A 16,993-nucleotide genomic window follows, 5' to 3' on the forward strand; every position below is an offset into this window, starting at 1 on the left:
ACAATTGCAAAGAAAACTTTGGAACTGCAAACAGGGTGGAACTAAAGCCATGACATCTGTTAGGACATCTGAGTTGCTGCAGGTCTGAGATGAATGTTCTCAGTGGTTACTTACATTAACGTGTTAACTGTTTCACTACTGATCAGGGACTATGGGGAAGGAAAAGGAGGATCGTATTATCAGGATCAAGTGCCAAATTATTTGGTCTCATGAGCGGGTGGATTTGGAAGATGGAAATACTCAACCCACTCAAGAAGAAGCCGTACCCAGCAGTGAATTTTTACTCCTCCGTTATGTGCAGGAGGGCCTATACCTATATACAGTTCTTATTAATGTGGACCCAAAGCCACACAAAGGAGAAGGTGAAATTTAGATATTCCTAACCTTCTTGTGATCTATCAAAAAGATCTCAGTTTTTCATTTTGAACGGTAGAACTTACCAGAAAAATGTAATTATCCTTTCTCTTTCAATTTGAGTGCATTCATCTTGGAAGTTAAGAAGACAATAGGTCCCAGATTCAGCCAGCCTGAATTGCACTGAAATTTCTGCACTTGGTGTTTTCTACTGGCTAGCTGCCCCTGAAGACTTGCAGCTTGGCCAGTCAGAAACATTAGACACAAGGTCCTGGAGGAATTAAAATAATTTAAACCTGGGTGAGCTGTGCCACTTGGGGCATACTTCACTTCTCAGAGTGAAACTATATATTAAAGTGCAGACGGAAATACTGCCATGGTAAATCTAAGGATTTTAGAGTGTATCAATATTTTTATTGTAGTCTTGAAATACATTCCCTGCCTCTTGGCACCGTGTGTCTTTTGCCATCTTTTTAGACAGGCATGGGCCCTTCATTGTCTTCTATTACTTTAAACACAATGAAAGTAAACACAGTCCGCTTACTGCTACGCTTGACACTTTTAATATTTGTCCCAACTGAGTTTGTCTAATTATAACGACTGTACTGGTGTTAAGTAAAGATATCCAGTATATTCTAGACCAATATGTAGAGAAGCAAGTTTTGTGCATTTTTCCCATAAGGTAAAATAACAATTTTAGATGAAAACGTGAAATATGAGGTCAAGGATAAGGGATTTAGATAAAGGAATCTTTTTTTTTCTGTAGCTTGAATAAAACTTAGAAACTCTATTCAAATGGCGGGCAGTATAAGGAGGAAATTATTGTCTCCCTGTAATATGGGCACCATCCTAATAAAAAAGTTCTTTGGACAAACAGTGCCATTGCATCAAATAGCAGAAATGCAATGGATCTTGGCAAATTACAAGAATTGAGGGTGTTTTTCTTCTCTAAGGGAAACTTAACAGAGGAGATCCATGTCATTCTCTCACAAGCCCACATGAGTAAATTATGAGACACATTATTTTACTAGATAGGCAAGCTATCCTGTTATAGTTGATATTCCTATTTGACTTGCACTATCTTTTTTCCTTTCTGATACTTTGATGTTATGAATGACTTAAATTTGATCGAATTATGGCACTACAAAGAAAAAATAATTGTTTTTCTTCTTAGCAACCTGTATTCTAAGTGTGTCTGAAAACTGCATATGTAAAACATAATGTATTATACCCAGTATTAGATAAGCAGTATGCATCTAACAGGCATGAGGTAACAGAGGTGTGAGAAAAATTGGGGAATAAGAACCCGATTACATATAAAATAATTATAGTAGCAGCTGGAAGGTGACTCAGGCAATCACTGGAGTCAAGTCTTTCCTACCCTTTTCCACTAGAAGTTTTAAATAACTGGACTACAGAAGAAGGAAGAGAATACAAATTTGACCAGTGGTAGAAACGAAAGTTGCTGATTAAAATAAACGGTCACAGGGCCTCGTTATTGTGTTTGTGGTAAGCTGAAGTGTAGGGAGTCATGCCATGACATGTCAGTCTCTACATTTCACAAGCCTTCTTGTTTCACTTTTCAGTTTCTTTGTGATTTAGTCAACATTTTTATTTGAAAGCAAGGTCTTGTAGTCTGCATGCACGCAGACACTGGTAACTGGCAGTCCTGAACTGTAATTAAAATAAGGTTGTGAGATCACAGTTACCTTTAATTGAAGCTAACGCTTCCTGTCAATGCACTACTCGGTCTGGTCTGCCTTCTTCATGTGAACTTCGCGTCTCAAGTATTATTGACAGAAATACTTTTGTTGCAAGGGAGAAAAACAAGTAGTCTAGCCTCTGGGTTTGAAACTATTCTTTTTTTCTGACTGAATCTCCAATATGTAGCTCTTCATTGTAGGCTAGAAATCATTCTCAGCTGAGTTAATATTTCTGATCTCTTCATAGAAGATAGGATCATGTCAATTTTCTTTGTTCCGTACAAAATGCTGTTCTTTAAATCATTTTCCCTGCCCACCGTCTGTTTTCCCTCCCTCTTTGAATCATTTCACAGAATGTCTCCATATTTTTTGCTAACAAGTTCAAGCTGCTTTTTCTTTTCAAGTTGATTATAGTATTTTTGTACTGCTCCTTCAACCACTCTTTCCATGTGGACTTCTCCATGAGATATCTATGTGATTCTTTCAGTACAGCCTGCTACGCAGAACTACTGTTTTGTCCTCTTTTAATCTACTGGGAACAATGATGATGCTTTGCATGCTAGACAAGAGAAAATTATAATTACTGCAATGCAAAAATTCCTGCAAATACCTTTCGCTTCACAGACGTCATGCAAAATCCATGCCACACTAAATGCTTATCGGTGAAACGATTTCTTGCATTTCTTCTTTGTCTTCTGTATGTATTGCACTACAGGAATGCTCTTGGAGTTGCCCAAATAATCTTAGAAGTGACTAATGCCCATCTCTCACTGCCAGAAATGGAATTCACTCCTACTGTTATACTAGGGCTTGAATTTCATACTGTAAAAGTTGTAGGTTAAAAAGCAAACAAAAGCAAAACCCTTCTCTGTGTCTTACAGGCTCTGGCTGAATCTATTACCTTTTTCCTTCATCTTTTCTTGTGTGTGGGTATGGGGTTTTTCCTTTTAATTTGTTTTTCTCTTTATATATGCATTTTAACTAATTGTCTATGATATGTTGCTTTGCGGGTTTTTTTTTCCATTTGACACCAATCTTCAAATGTGTGCTTGTCACTTACCTGCCATTTTTTCTTGGAGATCAGGTGAATCCCATGAAAACTCCTAAAGTTTAGTCACTTGGGGATTATTTAATTTATTGTTCTGCTGAACTAAATCTTGAGAGTACCTATTTTGTGGTTAAAATCCATTGTTATCTCATGTCACATCTTACTAAATTCTGTTGAATCTGCAGCCCAAGTGTAACTGTGTTATTTGGAGGAACTGTGTTCCTGAAAGGCTGGAAGATTAAATATAACTCTACAAAAAACTCCACTAAAAAAAGCACTGGAATTAATTTGAAAAGAAAGGAAAGTTTTACTTTGAGCCTAGGCCTCTTTCTCAACAATTGGCAAATGCTTTCATATCATATCTCACTACAGGAATGAAACCATACTGAGAAGTGCCAGCTAAATTTTGCATCATATCGTAGCGTGGATAAAAGAGTTTAATTTACTGGAGGTAGCTGAATAAGAGTCAGTCTGTATAAAAACTGTAACTTATTAACAATCCATTCCCATCAGTTTTAGAGTGACGCTTTTGTCAGCGCTGCTGCACAGCGTCGTGCATGATTACAGATCAAGAGAGCACAGTGCTCCGCTACTGAAAAAGCCCTGCTCCCCAAGACAAAGCTTTCTGCCCCCCCTTTTTACCAACTGGCGCTTGCACATGCCGAGCGTTTCTGCCAACTGACAATTACACATTTCGCATTTGTGAGCAGTGCTGGGAAACCTACTGAAGAACTAAGAGGTTAATTATAATTAGAGGTGTGCTGATTGAGAAGACAAGAGTCTGGGTAGATTGGAGACAAGCTTTAAATGTTGTAAGCACTTCAACTCTAGGCTTTCATCACCTGAGGATCCATCAGCCATCTTTTATCTTCTTATGCATGTATTCATGTTGCAAACAGGGCACATTTAACAAACTTAACTAAAACTTTCCAGGCCTGCTGGAAGATTAGATCAAGCACTAGTGAAAAAGAGAAGAATTACAAAAATAATGATTTTCAAAATAAATGTGCTACTGAACAAATTTCTTGGTGCACTGTATTCAATAGAAAAAAACAGAACTTAAATCTGACCAAATACTACACATGCATAAATCTATACAAACAGCTCTTGGTAAGAATGAGAAAAGAGTACATATGATAAATGTAAGCATAAATCAGTCACTTGAGAGGATTTAGAAACTAAGACACCAAGGAAATTGAGGTAATTTTCAGAGCCAACTTAATTGTTATATACAATCATATGAACAGAAAGATATTTACCAAATACCAGGTCTTTAATCTAGCAGGCAACTCTTTAATCAGAGCAGAAACTGGAAATTGGAGATGGGGAAAAAAACCCAAAACACAAGATGAAATTGAGGTTTTACAAGAAGGTGATTATCGAATTTGCTTAGTGTTACAGAAGCTGTCTTTCCAAAAGATGAGATGGTTTCCTTCATCCCCAAGTGCTCGGGCATGAGGAGGGAGAAGTTAGGTGTAATTCTGTGGCCTCTGTTTGCAAGAGTTTAAAACAGATTATTGCTAATAGTTTCTTCTGTCTTCAACATCGATGACAAATATCAGTCATACAGTTGTGCTGCTAATTAGACATGTTTTATGGAAGAGCAAAATCCAGGAAAGGATGGGTTTGAGAAAATACGATTTAATGAAGAAAACAAAGTCGCATTTAGAATACAAACCAGTTGTTTTCTTGGCACAGAACAAACGCTTAGATGCTGATTGTAACAAACAGCTGTTCCTATGTGCAAATGAGGAAGGAAGTTTATATATCCTGTCTGCAATCTCAGACTCTGCACCTTTCTAAATTTAGAGCCTGCTATTCTTTCCACTTGCTACCTTCAAGTGGCACAGAGAAGCAGAATCTAATCCCCATGCATTACCATAGTGTATATGGTTACATACTAGATTTCCCATAGACAGCCCTGGCTCTGGTATTTCTTAGGGGGTTTGTTGTTGACTTAGTAGCCTAGATGGCTTTTTTTAAAATCTAATGCTTTCTGTTTGATTTTGTTCAGGTGGTTTTAGCCAAGAAATAAATATATTCTTTATTATTTAAATAATATTTTCCTTATTATTTTTGGTTGGTGAAAGAAATGATATATAAAATATATAAGCACAGCTTACCTACAAAGACATCAAGTGTGGGAGTAATTAGTTAATACAGATTGAATAGTTGAATGAGTACTACTGGAATAGAGTTACGAAGAAAAGTTTGATGCATGTATGGGCATAAAAAGTCTGATAATTGTGAGAATTTGTAATCATGAGAATACATTTGCAGGAGAATTGATGGAATTTGCATCATTTAGGTATTTTTTAAAAAGACTCAGAAACTAGTTTTCTAGACATAGTACTCATTATTTAGTCTGTGTTTCGGGGCTTATATACAGATTTATTTATTTTACTATGCCAAAGTAAGCCATTTTCTCTTCGAATCTAATTTGGAATTTCTTCTGGTCAGCCATGTGGACAAGGCCATTCTGTTTTAAGGACAAAATAACTGAAGTACATAGATAAAATCTGTGCAGCACCTCTTGCCTTGAGAACAGGCTTTTGCCCATTTTATTTTCTGGTGTAGGTGAAGCCATTAGAATTCTTCCATTTGTCTTTACTGAGGCTAGGTTTTTGCCTCTGATGTTTCACGGTCCTTTTGGGGAGAAGTGTTTTTGATATTGTTTCCAACAGAAAAGATATTTTTAGCAGGATAGAAATGTCAGTGGCAAACCGAGTGAGGCATTTTCACTGAAAACTAATTTCATGCCTTTGAGGAGCATCCTTTTTGTATCTGCACTATTACAGTATTAGAACTGTTAAAATCTATTTTTCATTAATATTAGGCAAACAAAAATACTGAAATATACATCCATTTGTAACAAGTATAATTGGAGAACAAAGAATTAAGGTATGAGCAAAGAAGCGGCGAATTACAGGATGCTAAAGAGAGAAGCACTTCTTTTCGTAGGCGTGGGTATTATGCGTATCTGTGAAAAGTACTGTTGTCTAACGAGAATGTCAACAGTAAGACACAGTACCTTAAAATGAACAGCTTCTTGCATTCCAGTGATTTGTGTCCTTCACACCAGAGTATTTTGATACTGGTTTCCAATATCTGATGTCTAATGTTCCAGTGTCTAAAGGTGCCGTGAATCCATAATGTTAATGAAGCTGATTTCAGAAATATTCTGTGAAAGTAAAGGTGTCAGTACACACATACTTCAGTTTGATTTCACATACATGTGTATCACTTAGCTGTTTCATATTTTAACAAGTAAAACTAATTGAACCCTGCATGAACTTAGAGTGTGCATGTGTTGTTCATTTAACAGGTAAGGTTTTACTGTATTATTTAAATGTTACTTTTTAATGCAAAGTGTTTTTACTCTTTATTTTTTCTTTCCTACTATCTCTGATGGTGAAGGATATTCAGAAACCCTTTTTGCAACCTCCCCAGTCATGCACACTGTCCGTCCAACATTCTATAAGGGTATTGTCTTCCTTTTTTATCATTATCAATGCAATAGAGACAAAATCCTATAAGGGCTTGCAGTTGAGGCATTTGCAGTCCATTCAGTGACACGGGGAGTAAAGGGAGGTGTGTATCACCTTCGTAACGCCGTAACTCCGTTCTCTCCTGCCCTTTCCCGTTACCCTGACAACGTTCTCACTTTCCAGCTGTCTGCATTTTACTTCTAGATGAATAGAAATAATGTTTTCCAGAATTTTGGCAATTAGGTATTTTTAAGTATTTGGCAGTTTTTGTGATACAGGACACGCTCAGTAGAGTACACAGATTTTACTTCATAATTTCATAGTGTAGTAACTGCCTAGGATTCAATTACCAAATACGTTACTTTAGCCACTAATTTCCAGTAATGGAAACAATGACAAATGTACTATACTTACCCTGTATATGGTCTAAATTAACGTAGTAACTTCTTAAAATCAATTTTTCTTAATGTATGAAGTCACAATTTTGTATTCTGCTTTGTTTTTCTATTGTGTATTCAGTGCAACCACTTTATCCAAGGATCAGAAATGTTACAACAGCTGCCGCTGAGACCTATGCCAATATCAGTTGGGAGTATGAGGGACCAGATCATGTGAACTTTTATGTTGAATATGGTGTAGCAGGCAGTAAGAAGTCATTTCATTAAATTTTGCTAAAGTGTTCAGATATATTTTCAAAGATTTTTATAGTGAATGTGGTCCTAAATTGACCCAGTGTTAATGATAGCTCTTAAATGTCTAGAAGAATTATTTTTCACTTTGATCGGGAAGATCAAATAATTTTCATTTTAATGAACATCGATGTGTAGCAGGTATTTGATGCTTAGATGGAATATCAGCCTTTGTTCCTTTGTATTATTTTATAGATTCTTCTGAACGTGAACTTCTAAAAATGTAGTTTGCATGAAGTTGTTTATCATGCAGTCATTACATGTGTAAAAATATGATTACTTGCGTTAAAATAGGATATAACAGTTTTCCTAAATTATGTCCAATTCAGGAAAAAGAAAGAATTAAATAAGAGAGCCAATCAAAACAATATTCTTTGTTAAATTAAACCTTAAAAGAAGGTATCAACCAACTTACGTACTTTCATTGGCATAAAACCAGGTTTTAATCTTTGATAATACCAGTAATAATTAAAACACAGTTAGCTAATCAACCCAAGATACTTCTATTCAAATACTCTATCCTTCTAAAGTTATGACTAAAGATGATCAATCTGAAAATTGGAATATAAATGCGTTTTTCTGGATATTGGTCAAAGAAGCAGCTGAGACTGTATTAGAAAAAGATATAAGAGAATTATCAGGAAATATGATAGGTTCAGATATCGAAGTAGAACTTCTCGACTAAAGTAAATATTGACTGAAACTACAGAAGTGTAATTTAGTTAAATGATTACAATCTATTTTAATGTATTTTATAATTGCAAGTTCAATAAGCCTTTTAAAAAAGCAGATGAAAATAGTATTTCTCTAGTACAATGGAACAAATGTTTAAAATAGTTTCATAATTCATGTACAATGTCTTCTTCAATATATTGCATGCAATATATTATTTGAAGTCATAATTTTATATGATTTTATTATTTTTTGAGAGAATAGTTGTTTTTTTCAGCCAATCCATAGTTTAGTCAAGTAACTGTTGATAGTATTCTGTCTAGAAACTTTCAGTAATACAGAGAAAATTAAAATTCCAATATGTTGTCTTCCTAAAATTTTTGTAGGCAAAGAAGATTGGAAAAAAGAAATTGTAAATGGTTCTCGAAGCTTCTTTGTGTTAAAGGGTTTAACACCAGGAACAGCATATAAAGTCCGGGTTGGTGCTGAGGGCCTGTCTGGTTTTAGGAGTTCAGAGGATGTGTTTGAGACAGGTCCAGGTGAGGCACACCGTACCAATTCTGTATCGTAGTCAGAATTGCGGTAGACCAAGTGCTGAAACATTGAACTGCTTCTAGCTAAGAGATGTTGTAGCTAGCATCTTTGCATGTTCTTTTTTTAGAGCAATGTTGAATTATTTTATAGACTCCTAAATTAATGCCAGCATATTTAATATGTAGATTATGAATGTTTTCATCTTTTCAATTCACTCTGCTTGTCTGTTATTTATATTAGGGGCAAGATACTCACTGCTTACACTCCATCTGTGTGCTGTGCACTGAAGATGACCTATTTCATTTGTTTCTAATTAATATAATTAGATGGCTATATTTAAATAACGTGTGCTTTAATAGAGCCAAGTATATATTTTTAAAGCTAACAATCTGTATATGATCAGGTTTTATACAAAAAATCTGAGCTAAAATGTTTGCATAATCAGCAGTGCAGATTCAATTTGATGTCTCATGTAATCTATTTATACCAGTGTTAAGATATTCCTACTTGTAAACGTTTCTTTTCCTGTCATATACTGGTTTTATATAGATTTTGATGTCATGACTATATCCTGTGAATCAGTAAGGCTGTTTAAGTTCCTTATGTAGATATTTCAGTCATATTTCTTCGTAAGCAAATCAGTAATGCTTTTTCCTTTAACTCAGAGAAAGGGCTTTATTGGAAGTTTTTTGATGTTATGCTGAATATGTTGTTGCCATCATAGCATGTTCTTGGTCAGCTGTTACTATTTGTTGTGTATTTGCTAGCCACTTCTGCTCATTCCAAGCATTTTGGTCAGTGCATAGTTATTTAGCAGTAGCCTCACCAACTCCAGAATCTTATGATTTAAGAAAGTAGTTTAAATATGAAAATATGCTTGAACAATATGTAATAATTATCAGACAACAAAGTAAATAATGAATATGCCAGTTTGAAAGTGAGCACTTCCTAAAATCATAATTTTTTGCTTTGTTTTGTTCCATTTCTGTTCACAGTTTATCATGTTGCAGGAAAGCTTTGAAAACATGGTGCTGAATAACAGTGCCAAGCAAATATGTATGGGCTAAACACAGAGGTTATTTATGCCAGAGATAGCTAGTGGTATAAAAGCAGATATGTAAAATTTTATGCAAATACACATCCAAAGCCTAAAGCAGCAGTAAAGCAAGGATCAAGACTATAGCAGAATTCAAAACAAGCTGAATGGAAACCTTCCCAAAAGCATCCTTCTGCACAAAAAATACTGAGCCAGTAGATAAGGAATCCTGTGCGTACCCATGAATGAACCAGTCGCCTTGGCTCATATCCTTGAGCAGTTAAGGAGGAAGGGAATTTAAAGACACTCTTTTCTGCTTCTTGATAATGGAAAGGTTCAGTGTCCAGCATTAAATTGTATACATAGCATATTTCTTACAGAAAAATGTTGTGTCACGCTGTCTTCAGCCTAGATTGAAGCTTTTAAACACCGCAAAAAATGAAGTGGACAAAGAGGAAAATACTGGAATATGTAGTATGTCCTTAATTAGGAATGAAACTGCAATATTCGGTATATGAGGCTTTTGCCATATTTTTTTCTTTGACAAGCATTCCTATAGAGTATCTTCATAGTGTGTGGGTTTATCTTTTGGAGCATACCAGTAAAGTGTATTCCATTGACTCCTGCATTAGCTGTTCACCAAGAGTAAATGTCTTTCTGCCTGAAGCAGATAATTTGCTTAGTGTAAGCAGGAAATGTTGTGCTGTTTTTAAAGTTGCACTGAGATCTAGAAACCCTTTCCTACTGGATATGCAGTAAGTTAAAGAATACAGGAAGCTGCATAAGTAAGTTTTCATCTTTACTCCTTCCCATCTATCTTGCATATTTTTATGCATGAGTTGTTTTGCTTGATGCTATTTCTTACTACATTTGAATGTTAAATGTGCTTTTGCATTTTGTCACAGTATGTATTATACAACCTTTAATGCCTTATTATGAATGCATATGTGCAAAACTCAAAATTATTTTAACCTTAATGTGGAAACAAAATTTTATTTTAATTTGATTTTAATTCAGAGGAAGATTGTCTTTTTGATTTTGTTTTTTAAGACTGCCACTTATATATATTTATATATTTATATATGGTATATAAAGTATAAATATATATGTATATAAGCTATATAGTCATATAACATGTAGACATTTTTATGCAAAAATAGTTTAAATTCTTGTGCATAGAAGAAAGAGTTTCTAAAATATCAGAAAGCATATTCTTAAACAAAGGCTGGGAAATCTCCTAATCGTAATCCACAATAACCAGGCACATAAATTCATTGATCTATTTAAATGAAAATCAAGTCATAACTTTGCCCAGTAAGACCAAAAAGAGGCAGCAAAATAAAGCGTTAATTTTAGCCTAGTAATTCTAAAGTGGAATACACATTGGTCTTCCGTATGGAATGGAAAGTAGATACTGTCTCCAGACATCAGAGGTACTTTGAGTTTTCATGCAGTCCATGGAAAACCCTCAGGAACCTGGGACCATTGAGAGCTGATGTTTCTAAGCTAGCTGTCTCAGCCTCTGTCTTAACTAATAAATAACATTGAGACATGGGCTTGAATTCTGTCCTATAATTGAATATTGTCGCATTTTATTGTTAGTGTGCTTGCCAGCCCAGTGCAGTCTCTTGTCAGCTAGCTGTCTGCCAAGCAAGCTGACACGTTTTATAAGGAGAAGAGTTTATGCTGTATCACCTGGAATTGTGGCTAGAAAACAGTCAATGCTTCATTGAAAATAGGCTCTCTGATGTGTTTTTATAAGCCTTCCCTTAAAAGCATATCTTCTCTAAGGAGAGGTGGAAATCTTTATGGGGCTCTGGGACTTTCACATTTCTGTGTGTAAAGCTATTCATGCATTGTGTCTTCCACTTCAGTGGAAGCAAGTCTATGGACTTTCCCTAGCAGATATGGATGAAACATATTGAGCCGTGAGAGCTGATGTACTCACAGCATCCGAACAAAGAGACTGACTGAAGGTCTCAAATATAATCTGGTCCTAGTGCGAAGTGTCTGCTAAGCTGAGATCTGAAGTACTATTGATCCTTACTAAAATCCTGGTAATGTACTGGCTGTGAATAATCCAATACCTTATCTCATGAAGCCAGAAAAAACAACAAATGCTGAACCAAAATGCCTTATGAGTTATGCATAGGAAGTGTTTTGCACGTGACTTTCCTTATTCATGTGGGAAGGTGGTCTTTGTGTCTATTTCCCAAATAGAGAGAGGTCTATTGGGAAACTCTTCACAGAGTTTCAAACTCTTGGGTTTTGGGGCTGGAGGAGAAGGTGAAGAATGAACAAGATAGGTTTGGATGGATGTCCATCTTCCTCCACTTCATGTCTTCTTCTGTCTGTAGCACACATCCCTAACTCCTCTCACCCTTCCCACTTTCTCCCAACAGCAAATCCTAAGGCCAGTTGCCTGTAGTGTGTTTGCAAACAAGGGAGTAGAAAATAAGCTTCACCAGGAAAATCCTCCTACTGTGTTGGAGATCAGTAGGAGGGATCCAGCCCCCAAACCGCACAGATAATTCCTGTCCTTATTAGTGACTGTAGTGCTTCCTGTGTAGTTTGCTTATCATTTACACTATCTTCCAGCTAGAGTCAGCATTTGGAGAGAAACAGCGCCAAGGAAAGGCTTCCCAATTGCATTGTGTTAAGTCCTCACTAATGCTAAATCATGGCAATCATGATAAATTGTAGGATGAGGTTCGGGTTTGAGGACAGGAAGAAAACATGATGCTTAATAAGGCTTTAAAGGATGCTTCATTGTTGATTTTTAGTTTAAATTGAATGTTAGAGTCTTGAATGACCCATCTGTTTCCCCATTTCAGACTAATGGGAGTGCCTTAGCTAATGAGTTTTGGCTTTTTATTCATTTTGAGAATGCAATCGATGTGTTTGTGTGAATTATAATTTGCAATTTCATTTTGGTAGTTTAATTAATGTAAAATGGTTGAGAATAGTTTTGAGGTTTGTGGAAAGCGAAGTAGTATGTGCACAGGTTTTGCAAAGTAGTTGCTAAGCTTAAATGTTGACAGAATTCTTATATACTCAGAAGTAAGTTCTATGCACAGGTACTTGGAAACATTTTAAATAATGAAAATATTCACAAAATACAGTATCACTGGGTTTTTAATACTAATTTTCACAGTGAATGTTATTCCTTAATTAATGAGCAATGTATACTGGCTATTATTTATTTGAATTAGCACAGCATATAAATGCAGCAAAACATCTCATTTTTCTTCTTTTATTCTCTAGCAATGGCAAGTCGGCAGGTAGACATCGCTACTCAAGGATGGTTCATTGGTCTTATGTGTGCTGTTGCTCTTCTGATCTTGATTTTACTGATTGTTTGTTTCATAAGGAGGAATAAGGGTGGCAAATATCCAGGTATGATATATAACAATGAGAGTAAAAATCATCTACTGGTAATCCGTTAAGACAGACCTCAGGTTTACTGGAGAAATTACATTTGCTGCTGGTTTACATTTATGTTGTGTATATGGTAAATCAGTCATCATTTGGTAGGCTTGTCAGGAGCAATCTGCCTATTGGTAGAAAACCTCAATCCATTTAAGCATAAGAAAAGTATCTCCTTCATTCCTGGAGGGTCATATTACTACATTACCTCTCTAGAGAGGTTTGAGCTTTGTTTGAGATACTTGGTCCTGCCCAGACTTTCTGAAGTGTAATCCAGATGGGTTTAACCCACTAAAATGAGCTGAGGTAGAGTTTAATTGATCAGAAAGTGTGGAAACATATACCAGATCACAGCTGCTGTGTTACTTTAATGTACTGGGAATGCATTTCATAGGACAAATCTCTTCATACGTTATTTTGTTTCAAATACGTTACCTTCCTTCTCAGAATCTGTCCTCTTCAGCCTCTGCATTTTTGCAGCCAAATTTGAAGTTACCATCCTTCAGTTAGGCTGTTTTGTCTTCTGTAAGTTTTTCTTTATAAGGGTTTTTCTTTTTAGGTTTGGTGGTTTTTTTATTAGGCCTAAGAATGGCCAAGTATATTTTATAATTTGTAATTAAAATTGGAACTATACAACGTACATCTTCTATCAAAACTCTGATTCCTCTGGGTGTACATATTATAAAAGGCATATATGTTTGCATGTATGTATGTATGCATGCGTATGTGTCTTACATATATCTTTCCCCAGTCTTATATTTGTGTTTATGGAGTAGATCCATAGACTAAAGCTGTCTTGAAAAGGATAGTGACAACCAGTTTGCATAGGATAGTAGTACTGCCTGATAGGATCTCAGAGCAGCCGTGAAGTGTGAGAGGTTATGAATGGACTTCAATTGGGCATCAAAGGATAATTTGTTTTTTTCTTTTTCCTCTCCTACCTACAACAGAAAGTACAATTGCTAAGTTGCAAGTAAAATCTTGATTTCAGGAAAAAATTATTTTCTATATTACAGACTCCAAAAGTTTGGAAATTATATAAATATCCAGTCTCTGGAATGCTTATTTAAAGTCAGCTCAAACTTCTTGAAGTTCATATTGTTAATTTGGACATTAAAAAGATGGCTGCACTTACAAAAGTACCAAAAAAAAAAAAAAATTCCATACTCTGTTTTAATTTCTCCTGCTTGTTTTGACCAGTGCACTTCTGAAAACTAGTATCAGTGAGCACTTAAAACATTTCCTCTTCATAGGCAAATCTTTTATAGCTAAACTTAGCATAGCAGATTATTTTTATAAGAAGATAAAATCACCTTATTAAGTACAAGAATCCTACTCTGCTCAATCTAATGGTTTCATTGTTTTATGGAGAGAGCAAAGATTTGTAGTGACAGCAAATATTGAGTAAGAGAAGCTTCTGTCTCAACCACCTATGCCTATGGAGAAAAGACAGACGATTAAGGAACATAGTGTTATGTATGAGTTGAATGACAGGCTGAAGACATCATCTTAGGTTTTTTCCTAATATTTGGATTTTTTAAAGAGAAAATGAGATTGCAGAGGATATAGAAAAGTGACTCATAGTGGAGAGAATTGAGAAAGGAGAAGGAAAGTTAGGAGGATGAAACAAGTAAAGTGATGAAACTGGAAAGACTAGGGAGGACTTGGAGTGAGCCACCATCCAGAAGAGGGTAGAGCACAGTTTCAGTAAAAGCGTAGAGGGCAGCTGGATGCTAAGGTTGTCATTACTTTGTAGGGATTCCTGCTATGCCCTTCTTTTCTCTGCTTCTGCAGAATTACTAGACGTAAGGTATTAATTTTTTTTATGCACACATACCTATGCATATACACACATATATATAAAGGTAGACCTTGACTGTATATAGGATTTCCAGATTCAGTATGTACTTTTGTTTATAGCAGTGACTCTAGAGCTAATTGTATTTCTTGTGTCATTGCAAATGTACTGTTCCACAGTGACAAATGCAAAGCATGAATTTATTAACTCTTTTTTTGTTGTAATTTTAGCATGTCATCTTGAGATTGCCTATGGTTTGAAAAAAGTAATAAATTATTTCAGTATGAAATTATAGCAGCCAGATGCATTTCAAGGTGTTATGCATTGTTGTAATTACAGACTTAGAAAATACTGTCAGGAATGATTCATATCATCTTAAATAACAGCATATAAACTAATGATGTACAAATTAAGTGTGGTAATTACCAGAGTAAAAGATAAGAGATTGTATATCGGATTACGTAACTGTATCTGCTAAACAAGGGAAAGATTTGAGTAGTAGCCAGAAAAACAGAAATGAAAAGGCAAAGGGAAGAACCATAAAGATAATTCTAGAAGTCAGTATATTATTTTACTTTGTCAATAATCCTAACTTATAGGAATATATATGTCTTCTATAAACATCTGTCTTCTCAGGTGCTAACAGGTTTCTGTGTCAAAGGACACAGTGCTACATAGGTTTTTTTAATAGGGACAAGTTACATGTGTGGATTTATTCCCACCAGTGAATGATGACTAAACCTATAACAAGGATGTGCAAGAGAGATACAATTGTGTTAAATTTAGGTTCCAGTGTAGGTGGTTTTGCTTTGCTTGAAAAGAATGAATTACCAGACCATGCCTATTTTTCCTATATTAATAATTCTTAAAATACTATTTAAAATGCCCTGGATTCGTAGTGCATTAAATGAAAGCAGAAAGTGTACAGACTGACAGTGAACACAAGTGAATCTGATTCAGTTTTATCAATCAGTACGAGAGGAATATCAAGAGGAAATAAGGAGCATGGATAAGTAAAACTAAATTATTCAGATTTCAATAAATAGCTCTATTAGTAACATAAGTAAAATATTTTAGTAGGATTTTTAACAAAACTTTCTCTTTAGTGCTAGAAATGAAAGGAAGTAGTTGTTTTACTAATGCAGAATGACATACAGTATTTTGTACTTGAGTGAAAATAAAATTCTATAACTAATTAACAGATCTTTTCCTTCAAAAGAAAAAATGTAACAGTCTAAGGCCTCAGTTCAAAAAATGATATTTATTCAAACCATGTTCCTGCAAAATGTGATCAGTTTGAGAAATTAAGGTCTTATGGTTTCTCGTCTTGCAGTTTCATGATGATAAAAATTACTATTTCAAATATTTTAGTGAAGGAAAAGGAGGATGCACATGCTGATCCAGAAATACAACCTATGAAGGAAGATGATGGAACGTTTGGTGAATACAGGTGAGCAACTGATGTGGTTTGCCATGGTCACTGTTCATATCACACATGTACTGTATATCATATCACGCTTATTAATTCAAAACTAACTTTTTTCCCCTGTTGACAAAGATTCTGTATCCAGTGTTGTACAGAACTATAGATAGCATTTCAACCACACCATTAGGAAAAAAATTAAACATCCAGGCTTAGAATAAGCCATTCACTAATGCAAGGTGAAATCCAGATTTAAACACAATTGTCTAAAAGTGAGGAACCTTTATTTACAAACCAATCTTTCAGATAGTTCAAATACCAGATACAGTGTCCTTTCAGTTAGGGCACATTTAGCATTATGGTTTTTGAAAATACATTTCTAATTGAAGCCTAATAAAGAAAATCTTGTGTTACATTGACTGGAAAATAAATGCATTTAAAATGGCTGCCAGTACTAACACCTAATCCAATAACAAGGAAGTGATGATTCACACAGAGGTGAAGGAACGTCCTACAAGACGAAACAAATCTCCCTTTCATGTATTTCAGTACAAGACACATAGCAAGCAGCTTCAAAGCATGCAACACAGGTCTTACTCCTGTCTCTCTTCCTTTATTGTAAATGGAGTCTAGCTGAATCTCCTGGCATCACAAAAAGCATGCCTTGGCAAGTCTGTTCATATAACAATTATGAGTATAGCTTATTAAATAAGCAGCATTTTATTTGTTGTTTTTTGATTAGTACAGGAAATAATGTTATTATTTTCTAAATATGTCAATACCATTATATTTTACATGGGTGTTATAATAGATTTTATAGTG

General features: G+C 35.1%; 1 protein-coding gene across 25 annotated transcripts in view; it reads left to right on the forward strand.

Annotated features, from left to right (window-relative positions):
* The window catches only part of NRCAM (neuronal cell adhesion molecule), a 166,543-nt gene that overhangs the window by 138,164 nt on the left and 11,386 nt on the right, over window positions 1–16,993 (forward strand). For 15 of the 25 annotated variants that reach the window (XM_076331191.1, XM_076331072.1, XM_076331144.1 and 12 more), the window contains 5 exons: window positions 6,523–6,588; window positions 7,113–7,238; window positions 8,341–8,493; window positions 12,789–12,920; window positions 16,120–16,198. In XM_076331191.1, the coding sequence (XP_076187306.1) occupies window positions 6,523–6,588; window positions 7,113–7,238; window positions 8,341–8,493; window positions 12,789–12,920; window positions 16,120–16,198 (556 nt within the window). The remainder of the gene's footprint in view (window positions 1–6,522; window positions 6,589–7,112; window positions 7,239–8,340; window positions 8,494–12,788; window positions 12,921–16,119; window positions 16,199–16,993) is intronic. The other 10 variants (XM_076331210.1, XM_076331220.1, XM_076331201.1 and 7 more) reach the window with 2 other exon arrangements.

This window comes from Aptenodytes patagonicus, chromosome 1 (assembly GCF_965638725.1).
Source record: "Aptenodytes patagonicus chromosome 1, bAptPat1.pri.cur, whole genome shotgun sequence".
In the NCBI taxonomy this organism is placed as follows: Eukaryota; Metazoa; Chordata; class Aves; order Sphenisciformes; family Spheniscidae; genus Aptenodytes; species Aptenodytes patagonicus.